Source organism: Hypanus sabinus, chromosome 4 (assembly GCF_030144855.1).
Source record: "Hypanus sabinus isolate sHypSab1 chromosome 4, sHypSab1.hap1, whole genome shotgun sequence".
In the NCBI taxonomy this organism is placed as follows: Eukaryota; Metazoa; Chordata; class Chondrichthyes; order Myliobatiformes; family Dasyatidae; genus Hypanus; species Hypanus sabinus.
The window spans coordinates 14,611,366-14,627,863 of NC_082709.1; the positions used below are offsets into that span (position 1 = coordinate 14,611,366).

General features: G+C 40.6%; 1 protein-coding gene across 1 annotated transcript in view; it reads left to right on the top strand.

The window, feature by feature from the left end:
* ifih1 (interferon induced with helicase C domain 1) overlaps window positions 1-16,498 on the top strand; it is a 118,773-nt gene that overhangs the window by 77,632 nt on the left and 24,643 nt on the right. The window contains exons 5-6 of the mRNA XM_059966449.1: window positions 1,425-1,654; window positions 6,437-6,647. Coding sequence (XP_059822432.1) covers window positions 1,425-1,654; window positions 6,437-6,647 — 441 coding nt within the window. The remainder of the gene's footprint in view (window positions 1-1,424; window positions 1,655-6,436; window positions 6,648-16,498) is intronic.

The window sequence follows — 16,498 nt, forward strand, 5'->3', positions numbered from 1 at the left end:
TACTATTTGTATCGAAGATTACAGGGCCTTTAATGAAGATGAAACTGCATGCAGATACGGTGTACGATTAAGTGTTTCACCATATTATGCTCAAGGAATTGCCCTTAATCTTTTTCCATTTGTATCAAAGCTTCAGAGAGAGATCTGTCAGGTTATGGGTCAGGCTTTTTGCTCAACTGCTCTGCAATCCTGATGAGTAGGAGAGATCTGGATGGGATATAGTGATTGCAATGACAGCTGTAAAAACATTCAAATTAATCTGATTCAAAGTATTGTGATCTTTAGCAAGTGTGCAGCATTCTGAATCAGCAGAGTAATGAGACAGGCTTGTATATCGTCTGTGGTGAGCTGTTTAAGCAACTCCAAGTTCCATTATGCATTGTTGAACTCAGTAATTCCAGTACATTTTTCAATAGAGCAGCAGACACTCATGATTTCTCAAGAAGACCAAAACCACGGAGTGCAAAACAGCATGGCACCCTTGTCTTCATCCTAGATGTTCACTCCCTCTACCATTGGGACACAATAGAATAGAATAGAACTTTATTGTCCACTCAAGGCAATGAGATTTCAGTGCTACTCCAGTCTGTGCAAAACAGATATGACTTAATTTTTTTTTAAATCCATATTTACATGCAACAGTGACTTCGATAGTCCATAATACTCAAAGGCCATTGGCAAGCTGGGGTGCTGCATCATTCATCTGCACAGTGGTCCTCAGGAAGAAGTTGCTTTCAGTCTTACTGTCTTGGCTAAGATGTTTCTGTACTTCCTACCAAATGGCAGGAGATTGAACAGACAGTGCCTGGGATAGAATAGGTCTTTAATGATGTTGCGAACACACCAAAGGCATCGAGAGATGTAGATAGTCCTCGGGTCCTGTAGTTGAGTCCTAGTGATGTGATGACCCATCCTATTTACCCATTGGAGAGCTTTGTGATCTGTCTTGCTGCAGCTAGAATACCACACTGTCAGTTTGTATGTCAGGACGCTCTCTATCACACATCGATAAAAGATGGCCAGCAATTTTTGAGGCAGATTATCTCTCCATAAGCACCTTGAGTAGTATAGACACTGTTGTGCCTTCCCGACTGTTGAGATAATATCTGTACCATCTGCTCCCAACCAACCTCCTCTACTGTGTCAGGTAGCAGGAGCATGTAAACTGCTCCACCCCATTCCACTCAGAGTCACAAGAAGCTACAAAACTGTAGCAGATCAAGGAGGATCACCACCCCTTTCTCAAGGGCAATTCCAATAAATGCCAGCCTGATGATTAATTTCATGTTTTATAGATAAAAAAAATGGGTTGATGCTAAAAAATAATCCTCAGTGATTAGGATAGATTGTTATACACAGGAATCAGATCTGTATCAATATTGTCCTTTGTATAACATCCTGTACTTTTTCATGTCACATTCTAGATGGAGATGACGAAAACGAAAAGGATGGCCGAAATTCCCCAGTTTCCGAGATCCGGCTCCGAGACTATCAGCAGGAAGTAGCAGCTCCAGCCTTGGAGGGTAAAAATATCATTATTTGCCTGCCCACAGGAAGTGGAAAGACCAGAGTGGCTGTCTACATTACTAGGCATCATCTGGACAAAATGAAGTTACAGGGGAAAACAGGGAAGGTTATTGTGCTCGTTAACAAGGTAATTCATTGTGCCTCTTGCTGGAATTTATTTACAACGCAGGAGAGACTTAAGAACACCTCCTTCAGCTAATCTCAGTAGTTATACTGAACCACTAATCTGAAACTGAGGACACAAAACATATCTAGTGGTATGAAAGTTGCTTGCCAGGAAAGAAGCCCATGTGCACATCACAACATATCTACAAAAATCAAAAATATCAGTCATAGAGCCATAGAAAAGTACAACACAGAAGTAGCCCCTTTGGTCAGTCTTCTCTGTACCAAACCATTTAAACTGCCAACTTCTATTGACCGGTACTTGGGCCAAAGCCTTCCATACTCCTCGCGTGCTTATATACTTATCCATGGAAATCAAGAAGTTTCCTCTTAGGATACCCTGAAACTTTTCATCTTTCACCCTTAACTCATGACTTCTAGTTGTAGACACACCCAACCTCAGTGGAAAAAGCCTCCATGCATTTACCCTATTAATACCCCTCATAATTTTATATACCTCTTATCAAATCTTTCCTCAATATTCTACGTTCCAAGGAATAAAGTCTTAACCTATTCAATCTTTCCTTATAACTCAGGTCCTCCAGTTCCGGCAACATCCCTATTAATTTTCAAAGCATTCTTTCAAGCTTTTTTACATCTTTCCTTTAGACCAAAACTGCACACGGTACTCCAAAGCAGGCATCACCAATATCTTATATAACTTCAACATAATATTCCATTTCCTATACTCACTACTTTGATTCATAAAGGCTAATATGCCAAAAGCGTTCTTTACGACCCTATCTACCTGTGCCGCCACTTTCAATGAATTGTGAACAAATATTCCCAGATCTCCTTGTTTTGAAACATTGCTCAGTGCCCTACCATTCACTATGTAAGATCTACCCTGGTTGGTCCTATTGAAGTGCAACACTTTGCACTCGTCTGCATTAAATTCCATCTGCCATTTTTCAGCCCATTTTTCCAGCTGGTTGGAACCCACTGCAAGCTCTGATAGAGTTCCTTGCTGTCCACTACACCCCAAATCATGGTGTCATCCACAAATTTGCTGATCCAGTTAACCATGTTATCACAAATTGTCAGCATAGATGACAAACAACAACAGACCCATCACTGATCTCTGCTGGACACCACTAATCACAGGCCTCCAGTCAGAGAGGCAACCATCTACTATCACTCTCTGGCTTCTCCCACAAAGCCAATGTCTAATTCAATTTACTACCTTATCTTGAATGCCAAGTGACTGAACCTTCTTGACCAGCCCCCCATGCGGGAACTTGTCAATTGCCTTACTAAATTCCATGTAGACAACATCCACTGCCTTGCCTTCATGAACTTTTCAGATATCTGCTCAAGAAACTCAATAAGATTGATTAGACATATCGTTCAATGCTGACAATCCCTAATCAGTCCATGTTTTTTAAAAATTTATTCACTTAGGGGATGTGGGCATTGCCAGCTGAGCCAGCATTTATTGCCCATCCCCAGTTGCCCTTGAGAAGGTGGTGATGAGCTGCCTTCTTGAACCGCTGCAGTCCCTGAGGTGTAGGTACATCCACAGTACTGTTAGGGAGGGAATTCCATGATTTTGACCCAGCGACAATGAAGGAATGGCGATATGTTTCCAAGTCAGAATGGTGAGTGATTTCCCAGTGGTGGTGTTTGCAGGTATCTGCTGTTCTCGTCTATCCAAACACTGAAATATCTGGTCCCTTAGAATGCCTTCAATAACTTTGCTGAAGTCAGGCCCACCATCCTATAATTTCTTGGTTTATTTTTAGAGTCTTCCTTAAACAGCGGGAAAACATTTGCTATCCTCCAGTCCGTCAGTACCTCACCTGTCACTAGCAATGATTTAAATATCTCTGCTAGAGTCATTGCAATTTCCGCACTTTTCCTCACTGGGTCTGAGGGAACACCTTGTCAGGTCCTGAGGATTTATCCACCCCAACTTGCCTTACTTCTATAGACTCTGTATGTCCTATCTATCACACCCTCAGCCTCTTGACTGATCTGGAGTTCATCAAGTTCCAGTTCCAACTCCATAATGTGGAGTGCTGGAAGCTGCAGCTGGGTGCACTTCCTGCAGGTGAAGTCATCAGGGACTCTGGAAATCCGCCTGACTTCCGACATCCCATAAGAGGAGCATTCAACTATCCTGCCTGGCATCCCTACTGTTCTAACTGTAAAGAAGGAAAACAGTTAATCAAATAGGGGGGAAAGGACTTACCGTGCAGCTTTTTCACCTTCTCTCTCACAAGCCTCTCCTTGTTGAACCTTAAATAACCACTCTAACATTGTCTACTTCAGCAATAGCCATTCCGTTTGCCCCTGCCTTATTTTAATTTGTTCTTGCCAATCAATCCTGATCACGGGCCAGTGCTCGAAACACCAAACATCACAAATCGATGTCTATGTACTCAATCGGCGAGGCTGAGTGAGCCACACCTTCTCACTCTTTTGATTGCTGATTGGCTGCTGCCCAATACACTCAACTAATGCATATCAGTGCCTTGTGTACTCAGCAAGCGAAGCTGAGTGAGCCATGTCTTCTCACTCTTTTGATCGCTGATTGGCTGCTGCTCAGACACCAAACCACCGCGAGTCGATGCCTTATTTACTCAGTCGGCAAACCTGAGTGAGTTGTGTCTTCTCACACTGCAGATTGGTGATAGTCAGCTGCTAAAAAAAAGATACACCCTCTTCCTGTGTGTGGAATTTGTGTGCCAGCCACCAGATGTAGTCAGAGTCCTGGACTGCAAGACTGGCCCCTCTAGAGGTGATTAATTTGGTCTTGCATAGTAATTTGGCTGCAATTTTAATCTTTTTTACACCAGGCTTAAACTTGTGACCAAATTAGTATGCAACACCAATTGAACAGCCTCTGGAGGGGCCAGTCTTGCAGTCTGGGACACTGATGCATACTTTCCTAGTGCAATGCAACCCTTCTGCTCATTTCAAAGTATTCTAGCATGTCATGTTTGTAGAATGCAAATTGCACTGGACAACAAGTTTTTCCAAAAGTGTTGCTTCCTCAGAATTTTTTTTGTTTATGACAGACTGCTTGAAGCTGAACACAAATATAATTTCAGACTACTTGCATCACAGGAGTTTAGAGAAACAAGAAATTAACTTTATTGAATAATTGTATAGCATTGTGGACGCGTGGCAGTAGTTCAACTAAATTAAAAATATTTGCATGATGATTTTCATTTGTACTCAATATCTGAGGCTTCGCACTTAAATGTCCAACAATAATGAGCTGGCATTGATGGATTCCAGTTGCCCTGATACTGTTTCTCCATGACTGCAATGTCTTGGTGAAACCTTTGACCATATTCGTCAACGCCAGCATCAAGATTTGCAGGGATGAAGTCTAAATGGGAATGCAGAAAATGAATCTTTAGTGACATGTTGTGCTTCATGTTTTGTATGCTTGAAGCATGTTGTCGACCAGCTGCATGTAGTTTGGTACTCTGTAGTTGCTAAGAACTTTTTCAACAATATCCTTGAATTCCTTCCATGCGATTTCCTTGGGTCCCACTAGAAGGTTTTTGAATTGTTTGTCTTTGATTTGTGGACCAACAGAAATGGCTTCCTTAATCTCAGCATCAATTATTCTGATTTGAATTATGAATTGAAATAACAGTATAAGCGATTTTTTTAAAAAATGTGCACCGTAGGGAAATTTTGTGATCTTCATGATCAGCAGAGCAAACACCATTAAGATACGCCATCTCCGATATGACACTAATACGGCAAAAACAGGATCTGAACAATCCTGCTAGCATTATGCAGTTACATATGGAGACCTCACCTTTTAGCAGCAAAAAAGATTTGCTCTCACTCTTGCCCCTGCTCTTTGCTGTTTAAAAAGTTGAGCAGTCCCTTGCAGATTTGTTAGTGATTAATTGAAAAGGAGACTGCAGAGCAATCATGCTGTTTCCCCAATTGCTTTCATGCTGGAGTTTCAAAGGTTTTCATGGAGAGGCTTGACTCAAGATGATTAAAGTTTCGTTCCTGAATTCGTTCCTGCAGGCCGTGAGGCTCTTGGTGAATAATAAGGTCCTGTACTGCTGTGCTGTACTTGGTGTAAGGTGGAGAAGCAGGAAGAGTATTAAGTGTGAACCACTAAAGAATGGATTTCCCAAATATATCTCTGAGAGAGGCATGGATAAGGCTTAAAGGAAATGCACATTGAGGGAGTCACTGGAGTGTGATGCTCAGAGAATTGGAGCTTGAAGTGCAGTCACGGTGTCCGCTGTAAGGAGTTTGTATATCTTCTCCGTGAAGTGTGCGGGTTTTCCCCAGGTGCACACAGTCCATTGATATACTGGCTTGGTTAATTGGTCATTGTAAATTGTCCCGTGATTGGGTTAGGGTTAAATTGGAGATGCTGGATGACATGGTTATTCCGTGCCTTATCACTAAATAGATAGATATTCAGGAAAACTTGGCATGGAAATAACATAAAATCAAAGTTCAAGTTCAAAGTAAATTTTATTATCAGAGTACATAACAGCCCTGAGATTCATTTTTCTGCAGCTAATCTCAGAAAATGTATAGAATAGTAACTATAACAGGATCAATGAAAGATGAAAAATAAATTTTTTTTAAAAATGAAGTTCCTCTCAAAACCGTGAAATTACTGCATGCCGTGTTAATGACCTATCGCTGTTCCATATATGAAGAAAATATTAAACAAATACGAATTTATAATCTAATTCACTCATCCGGGTGAAATTACAAATGATTGTTTCTCTTGCATTCACACATATCTCAGGTACCCCTGGTTGACCAGCATTTCCGTAAGGAGTTCAATCCATTCCTAAAAGATAAGTACAGCGTCAGCAAGATAAGCGGTGACACCCAGCTGAAGATCTCCTTCCCTCAAGTGGTGCGTGAAAATGACATTATTATCTGTACTGCTCAGATTCTGGAGAATCAGCTGGCTGAGCCCAGTAATGGTGATGCTAATGATCTCAAGATAACAGGTAGATTTTTGCCGTTATTACAATTTTTAATGTGCTAATTATTAAAGCTATTGCTTACATCTTTTTTCAGTAGTCATTACCTTCACAGTTAATAATCCTATTTCTAATTTGCAAAGCACAATTTAAACTAAAATATGTAATTGAAATGTATTATCTGAACATATGCAGCCAAAGAGCAAGGATTATTTCTGGCAGGAATTTGTCACCAAAATGTCTTTTTTTATATCAATTCCAGTGTTTGCTGCAGCTAGCTTTATCTGTCTAAAATCTATCTAAATTGTGGAATAGGCTCTCCCAGCTGTGGCACCCAGCAATCGCACAACTTAATCCTAGCCTAATCACAGGGCAATTGACAATGACCAATTAATCTGTGTGGGAGGAAACCAGAACACCCAGAAGAAACGTACGTGGTCATGGGGAGAATGTACAAACTCCTTATAGGCAGCGGTAGGAATTGAACCCAAATCGCTGGTGTTGTAAAGCGTTGAGCTAACCACTATACTATTGTGCTGCCCCAGGTTCCAGGATTAAATTTGGAGCAATTCTGAGGTGTTTATAGGATTCTTCTTAATATTTTAATAGTATTTTAATATTCTGTCTGTCTGCAGGATCTTTTTAACTCCAGTTGCTTTTAATATTTTCTTTCCTTTCACCTTTTCTTAAGGTAATCATTTCTCCGCAGTTATTCCATTACTGATACCACTCAAGATATTGGTCACATTCCTGGCCGTTTACTCCCATAACCTTGGGCCACAAGCTCAAATTGCAAAGCAGCTGCGAGTCTGAATTCAATCCAGTCTGCTTTGAATAAATGTTGCCTAGATATCAGAAGGTGGAACAGCAGATTTTTGAAAAAACTGTAACGGCAAATCTGGGACTGAATTGTCAATGGCACAGATCCTTCTCGGCAGTTTCTAGATTAGGTTACGTGGTCGGCACAACATTGTGGGCTGAAGGGCCTGTAACGTGCTATAGAATCCTGTGATTCTATGATCTTTGCATTACCCCTCATGCACAGTATTCTGCATGTCTGACAATGTAATACAGAGTGGAGCCCAGACAAGTGACATATCACAACATGATGCACAGCCAATGTTTTGAATGCCTCTTCTAGGTTTTTCTACTAAGTATTTATGACCTGTAAGATTTGCTGACCTTTATATCCTGTTTAACTTATAAATACCCAATGTTATTTAAATGTGATTCTATACCAAAACCCATTTCCTCATCCCCACCAAGGAACTGCCCCAGTTTTATGTCCCTCACCTCCAGTATGAATAACCCTTCTTTCCACACCTCCTCCTCTGCATGGTATGGAACTTAGCCCAACTAATTCCTGGCTTTTTTGCCTTGATTCCCTCCACCACCACTTCCACCATCCACAATTTTCAACTTCCCAGTGGTAGCCCCTCTATCAGCAATGCACCTGATTCCACCCTCAACAACTGTCTAATTGCATATGAGTTCAAGTTCAAGTTTAATTGTCATTCAACCATACGCAAATACCCATGGATACAGCCAAATGCAACAGTGGCCAAACACATTACCAGCAGTCACAAAGCCAGTCTCAGCCAATGCCGGAGCCTGTTAGTTACAGACCACAGCTTCAATTCAGCGCAGAGATGTGTAAACCTCACGGAACAGCCAGCTGAACTCCAGCCTGGCCCTCACCTCCAGCCCCGACACCCTGACATTTTCAACCTGGCCGACGCTTAAATGAACCAAATCTCAGGTCATTCCTCGGTCTTGGGCCTGGGCCCTGCCACCTCGATTCAGCCTGTACCTGCCCTTTCCAATCTGGTAAAAGTCCAGCTATGATCGTATGAATGGCAGAGAAGGCAAGAGGAGACCAATGGCACACTGTGCTTCTATAACAGGTTTCCCCCGCTATCTGGAGGTAGAGCATTCCTATGAAACCGTTTGTAAGCCGAAATGGCATAAAGCGAAGAAGCAATTACCACTAATTTATATGGGAAAAATTTTTGAGCGTTCCCAGACCAAAAAATAACCTACCAAATCAAACCAAATAACACGTAAAACGTAAAGTAACACGAACATGTAGTAAAAGCAGGAATGATATGACAAATATACAGCCTATATAAAATAGAAATATTGTATGTACGGTGTAGTTTCAATGATCAAAATAGGGAAGACAGCGAGCCAAAATCGATGTGGAGAAAAAAAATTGGCACGTACACGCATACGCATGTGCACACAACTGCCCACACAAGGCTTCATGGTCATGGTAGTCTTTCTCGGGGTTACACACGTATAAAGCAGGCGTCTTTTTTTTGTAAAAGCGAAAATGCTCTTTGGTTAGCAAAAACAGTTATACTAATGTAGGTCTTTCATAACAGTGAGCTGTCACAAAGTGAATGTTCGATAAATGGGGGCCGCCTGTACTCCCGCTGTACCTACTGTATTTTCTCATTGGAGGAGATACTTGTTCTCTACTGGGCTGGATTACCTTATCCACAAAGGTTTGAGCCTTCAGCAGGCCCCAAAGTGACTCTAGCTAGCTTGCAACTTCTCATCTATTTGACTTCTTTCAGTGATATAGCTGAAGGAACTTCCTTGTGAAGCTCAGAAACTCATAATGACGGCTTCCCCCCCATTGATTTATATTCAGTATCATCTGCACCCACTTCCCTGTATGCAGTTTTTATGTTAGAGTGTTGAGTTGAACTCCATAAATGTAACAAAAAACTAAAGCAAAGTTTCTGGGTGATCCATTTCAAAGTATATAATGTGATTTTGTTCCTATACGGTTACAAACAACATTCATGTAAGCAGACACAAGCAAGTGACCAGTTTGGTTACAGAGTTCTTGTACTCCCATGTTCTTTTACATTCCTTCAATCTTTTGCTTTCTCACAAAGTTTGAGCAGTCAGCCAGTGAGCCTTAGTCAGGTGTCTCTCTCTTCTCTGTTGGACAGAGTGGGCTGGGAAAGTGCCTCTGATTGAAAATTATCATTTATCTAAGCAAAAATATAGGCTATGAATTTTTAAGTCCTTGTGGAGTTACTTGTAAAATTGTTCTTAGCCAGTCTGATTACTGATTTTGACTCCTAAAGCACATTTGATCGTTATTATGCATGCATTTATAAAAATAAACTCTGTTCCCTATAATTCTCTCCTTCCTTTGTCTCCATACGGAAGCTGATTTTTGTTTAGAGAGATGCAGAATACTGCAGAGCCGGGTTCCAGTCCATATCCCACCTCTCTATTTGAGTGGAAGTTGGATACTGGTTGTCTTCCAATTTCTAGACTTCCAGGCCATAAGTACTCATGCATGTAGACTGATCTTATTTTGGTTACTGGCACAGAGTATCTTGTTGCTATTATGACAAATGTTTCTTAAATGGTTATGACATTGGAATAAAAATGCTTTGTCTGTTTAAATGCAAAGTCACTCTCCCAACTACTTGGTAAACAATCTTTCTGCTATTAACTTCTCTTTAGTTGTGAATAAGATGCATCCTATTGTTACAGTTTCAAATTATATTACGTAGTCAAGTCAAGTCAAGTCAAATCACTTTTATTGTCATTTCGACCATAACTGCTGGTACAGTATATGGTAAAAAATGAGACAATGTTTTTTTCAGGACCATGGTGTTACATGACACAGTACAAAAACTAGACTGAACTACGTAAAACAACACAGAGAAAAACTACACTAGACTACAGACCTACACAGGACTGCATAAAGTGCACAAAACAGTGCAGGCATTACAATAAATATTAAACAGGACAATAGGGCAGTAAGGTGTCAGTCCAGACTCTGGGTATTGAGGAGTCTGATAGCTTGGGGGAAGAAACTGTTACAGTCTGGTTGTGAGAGCCCGAATGCTTCAGTGCCTTTTCCCAGATGGCAGGAGGGAGAAGAGTTTGTATGAGGGGTGCGTGGGGTCCTTCATACTGCTGTTTGCTTTTGCGGATGCAGCGTGTAGTGTAAATGTCTGTAATGGCGGGAAGAGAGACCCCAAGATCTTCTCAGGTGACCTCACTATCTGCTGCAGGGTCTTGCAATCCAAGATGGTACAATTTCTGAACCAGGCAGTGATGCAGCTGCTCAGGATGCTCTCAATACAACCCCTGTAGAATGTGATGAGGATGGAGGGTAGGAGATGTACTTTCCTCAGCCTTCACAGAAAATAGAGACGCTGCTGGGCTTTCTTTGCTATGGAGCTGGTGTTGAGGGACCAGGTGAGATTCTCTGCCAGGTGAACAGCAAGAATTTTGGTGCTCTTAACGATCTCTAACAAGGAGCCGTCGATGTTCAGCGGAGAGTGGTCGCTCCATGCCCTTCTGAAGTCAACAACCATCTCTATTGTTTTGTTCACATTCAGAGACAGGTTGTTGGCTCTGCACCAGTCCATTAGCCGCTGCACCTCCTCTCTGTAAGCTGACTCGTCATTCTTGCTGATGAGACCCACCACGGTCGTGTCATCGGCGAACTTGATGATGTGGTTCAAGCTGTGTATTGCAGCACCGTCGTGGGTCAGCAGGATGAACAGCAGTGGACTGAGCACGCAACCCTGGGGAGCCGCCGTGCTCAGTGTGATGGTGTTGGTGATGCTGCTCCTGATCAGGACTGACTGAGGTCTCCCAGTCAGGAAGTCTAGGATCCAGTTGCAGGGGGAGGTGTTCAGGCCCATTAGGCTCAGCTTTCCAATCAGTTTCTGAGGGATGATTGTGTTGAATTCTGTGTGTAGGAGCCATGTCGCTTTTTTCTGTCTGCATTGTATTTTGTCTTGCGCGTTTATTATGGGTAATTTGTCACATGGTAGGATCGAATGAGTATAGTTACATATTCTCTTTTTGTCTTAGTCAGTTTAGTCTAGTTGAGAGAGACAACCGGGGAATGATATTCTTTGCCAACAGCATAGTTACTCTAACTGGAAGGCTTATTTCATTAATTACATTTAAATACGTTTAGTTACGTTAATTTTGCTCTATCGCTGATTAAGTTTTGTTAGCTCTTTACCACTATAAAATCATTTGTCTTTGCTGGTTTTGTAATAAAGGATCGAACATACTTTTCTCAACTTGGAATTTAGTTATATTGGAAACACATATTGGAAATGTCAACTCCCATACTCAATCTCTCAGCGGTTTTGGTTTGCTTTCAAGTAAAGGCTACATATTGTCTACAAAAAGATACCTCCCTGTGGCTCCCCCCTTCTCAACTAAAGGGGGTTAATTAACTGGGACTGCACAGCAGTAGTGGTTAACACAATGCTTTGCAGCGCAGGTGACCCGGGTTCAATTCCCGCTGCTCTCTGTAAGGAGTTTGTACATTCTTCGCGTGACTGCGTGGGTTTCCCTCAGGTCCTCCCACAGTCCAAAGGTGTCCCAGTTGGTATGTTAATTGGTCATTGTAAATTGTCCCATGATTAGGCTAGCATTAAATGGATTGCTGGGTGGTGTGGCGTGAAGGACCTATTCTGCACTGTATCTCAATAAATAAATAAATAAACAATAAGTAACTAAACCAAGAAAAAGCATGATGCTTATACTCTTCACTTCTACCACACCCCAAACCATGAGCAAAATTAACATAATAAATGTGCAACACACAATACAATACAATAATTCAATAATTTCACTTGGGATTAAATAAAGTTTTATCTTATCTTAATACAGACGGAAGAATAGATACCTGGCTCCTACTCTATCTTCTGACATTTAAGTATCTAGGTAATAAGAATATATTGTAGCCTTAACAAGGCTCTTATCTGAACTGTCTTCCAAATCCTTCTCAGGAGATAAGTCAGTTATAGTCACCCAACAGAAGCCTGCACACTCCCATTGCTATGTTGATCATACTTCCTCACAACTTGTCTTGTTTTTTTTTATTAGTTTTTTTTATACATTTTACAAATTTAAAAAACACAAAATCAGAATGAGGAACATTAATACAGTGCAAAATTAAGCATACAATGACAATATGATACAAAGAAAGAGAATTTTTTAAAAAAGCACCTAAATTGAAGACAAGTAAACTTAGTATCTTCCCCCAACCCCACAACACAATAAAAAAACTCCAGACCAACCACAACACAATATAGAGAATATAAATCAGGACAATCAAACTCCCAGACTGTGAATACACTTAGCAACAGAGGATAATAATGCCTACTACCAGAAAAAAAAAGGAGCTGAAAGCAAGGGATCCAAAAGAAAAAAAACCCTAGTCAAGAGGAAGGTTATGAAAGTACTCGATAAAAGGTCCCCAGACCTTATGGAACTTTAAATCCGAATTAAGAACTAAATAGTGGATTTTTTCAAGGTCCAAGCAGGCCCTAATGTCGTTAAGCCATTGAGCATGAGTGGGCGGGGCAACATCTCTCCATCTGAGGAGGATCAAGCGTCTAGCCAGGAGAGAGACAAAGGATAATATTCGGCATTTGGTCGGACTCAGACGTAAATCTGTCTCGCCCCAGAAACCGAACAAAGCAATTAAGGGGTTTGGTTCTAGGTGCCGATTCAGAGGTTGAGTTAACCGATTTGAGAATCGAGTCCCAACTCTCATCAGATAAGGAGATATTTAAATCCTGCTCCCATGCCGTTTTAATTTTATCCACAGGGGCCCATCGTAAGGCTGCTAACTTATCTCGAATAATTGATATTAAACCTTTACTTAGTGGATTAATGGAAAGAAATAAGTCTATAGCAGTTTTCACAGGCATTTCAGGAAAGTTAGGAATTAAAGGAGCAATAAAGTGTCTAATTTGGAGATATCTAAAAAAATGAGCATTGGGCAGATTGAACTTAACAGAGAGCTGCTGAAAAGAAGCGAAGCGGTTATCAATGAAAAGATCTTCAAAATGCCTAATGCCCTTCCTATACCATACATGGGATGCTGAATCGTACGTAGTAGGTAGAAAAAGGTGATTATGTACGACAGGGCTGGAAACGGAAAAACCATGGAAACCATACCATTTCCTAAACTGAGCCCATATACGCAAAGTGTGTCTAACAAGAGGATTAGCTATTTATCTGGACAGACTGCTAGGGAGTGCAGAGCCAAGAAGTGCAGAGATAGATCGTTCTTTAGTGGAGCTCAACTCCATCGCCACCCAATTAGGGCACTCGGGTTGGCCATGGAAAAAAGACCAAAAGGTAGCACAACGTATATTAGCTGCCCAATAATATAAACGAAAGTTAGTTAAAGCCATGCTATCCTCTTTTTTATGTTTTTTGAGATGGATTTTACTAATTCAAGAGCACTTATTCTTCCACAGATATGACAAATAATAGAGTCTAAGGAGTCAAAAAAAGATTTAGGAATAAAAATTGGGATAGATTGAAGTAATTATAAAAATTTGGGGAGAACATACATTTTAACAACATTAATACGACCTACCAAAGACATAGATAGAAGTGACCATTGTACCAGACTCTGTTTTATAGTATATGAAAGATTGGCAAAGTTTTCACGAAAGAGATCTTTAAACTTCCTAGTGATTGTAATTCCAAGATAAGTAAATTGATTATGGACTACTTTAAAAGGGAGATCACGAAATGTTAATTCTTGTGCTTCTTTATTAATTGGGAAAAGTTCACTCTTATGTAAATTAAGTTTATAGCCAGAGATCTGGCTAAACTGGTCAAGAAGTGAAAACATTGGAGGTAAAGATGTTGACGGATTTGAGAGAAAGAGTAATAAGTCATCAACATAAAGAGAAACTTTATGCTCAACACCCCCTCTCCAAATCCCAGTCAATTCAGGACAATTTCGAAATGCTATCGCCAAAGGTTCTATAGCCAAATCAAAGAGAAAGGAACTTAAGGGGCATCCCTGATGGGTACCACGTTTGAGATTAAATACCTGGGATTTCTGAAAATTAGTTAAAACAGAAGCAGTAGGACACATGTACAGCAATTTGATCCAAGAGATGAAACTTTGACCTAGGTCAAATTTTTCTAAGACTGCAAAAAGGTAGTTCCACTCTATACGATCAAATGCTTTCTCTGCATTGAGGGAAATAACACATTCAGGAATCCCAGTTGGGGGTGATATAAAATATTAAATAAACGCCAAATGATAAAAAAAGGGAGACGGTTTTTAATGAAACCTGATTGGTCATCAGAGATAATAGAGGGAATAACAGTTTCTAATCTATAAGCCAAAAATTTAGCTAAGATCTTTACATCAACATTAAGCAAAGAAATTGGCCTATATGAGGAACACTCTGTTGGGTCTTTACCCTTTTTTAATAGGAGAATAATAGATGCCTCATTAAAAGAGGGTGGCAATTTGCCGTAATTAAACGAGTCAGATAATACTGAAAGTAACTGAGGAGAAAGAAGTGAAGAGAATGATTTATAAAATTCTGCAGGGAACCCATCAGGTCCAGGAGATTTCCCTGAGGACAGTGCAGAAATTGCAAAAGATATTTCTTCTGATGATATAGGCGCGTTAAGTTTGACTTTGAAATCAGATGAAAGTGAAGGAATATTCAGATTATTTAAAAATTGATCAACAGAGATATTGTCATTCAAAGATTCAGAGGAATAAAGCCGAGAATAAAAATTTTTAAATGCATCATTAATTTCTAAATGATCCAATGTAAAGTCTCCGTTCTCCTTCCGGATCTTTGTAATATGTTGTTTGGCTTTGGAACGCCTCAGCTGATTGGCTAGAAATTTACCAGACTTATCCCCATGAATGTAAAAGCGACTCTTGCTTTCGAGAAGTTGGCGTTCAACAGGTTGAGTAGACAGAAGATTAAATTTAGTTTGGAGTTCTACACACGTCTTGTATAGTTCAGGGTTCTTAGTTTGAGCATACAGTTGATCCAATTCTTTAATCTGGTTAATGAGGTCTAATCGGTCTGCACAGGATCTTCTGTTGAGATTTGCTGTGTAAGAGATTATTTGACCCCTCAGATATGCTTTCATGGCATCCCAGACAATCTGGGATGACAACTTGTCTTGTTTAAGGACTCTATTCCATTCTTCGTGTTCCTCTGTCTCTGTCATGAAGGCACTGATGGATAAACTTCCCGCATCAGAAATTATTGAAAAGAATTAATTATGAAATGAATAACAAAACCATTATTGAAAAAGTCCTTGATCGTGTCCCATCTGTTCCTTGCACTTCTCTCTCGCTCACTTTAGAGTTTTGCTGGGATTCATCTTCCATCCTATCAGCCTCCACATTCATCAGAGCATCCTTCATAAGCTGTCAGATGAAGCAAAATTTTACCAATATGTGCATCTTCATTTCCCATTTCAGCATTCATTTAGTGACTCCCTGATTCAATCTTACATCCCCAGCTACGACTTCCATATGCATTTCCCCATACAATTGCAGGAAATACTATATCTGTCTTTTCAAGTCATCATCCAAAGACCTAAACTGTCCTCCCAAATGGAGCAGCGATTCAGTTAGACTTCTTCCAATCCAGTGTATTGCATTTGGTTTTCACGTTGTTACTTCCTCTGCTTTGGAGAGACTAAATCTAGATTGGTTCATCATTTTCCAAACTAAACACATTCAATCTCAAGAGGGGCCTTGAGTTTCAGGGTGCTGCTACTTCAGTTCACCAGCCATCTCCCACTCTGACCATTATGTAGAGAAGATGGGGAGGAAGAGGGAGCAAGCCGTGGGGAGACATTCAACCATGGGGTGAACCTGAAACCTCCAATGAGACAGCACCCTGGTCCCTGGAACAGAAATACCAACATCTATACCGCTGGGCCACTTCATGACTCATTTCAATGACAGGCTTGGCCTAATTATAGAAACCTTGAAAATAAATTCAAAGTGTGTAGCGTGCAACAAGGAAACCTTTTACCTTTGTTCACTAGTTCTGAACACGCATGCATTTATTGGTTGCCAT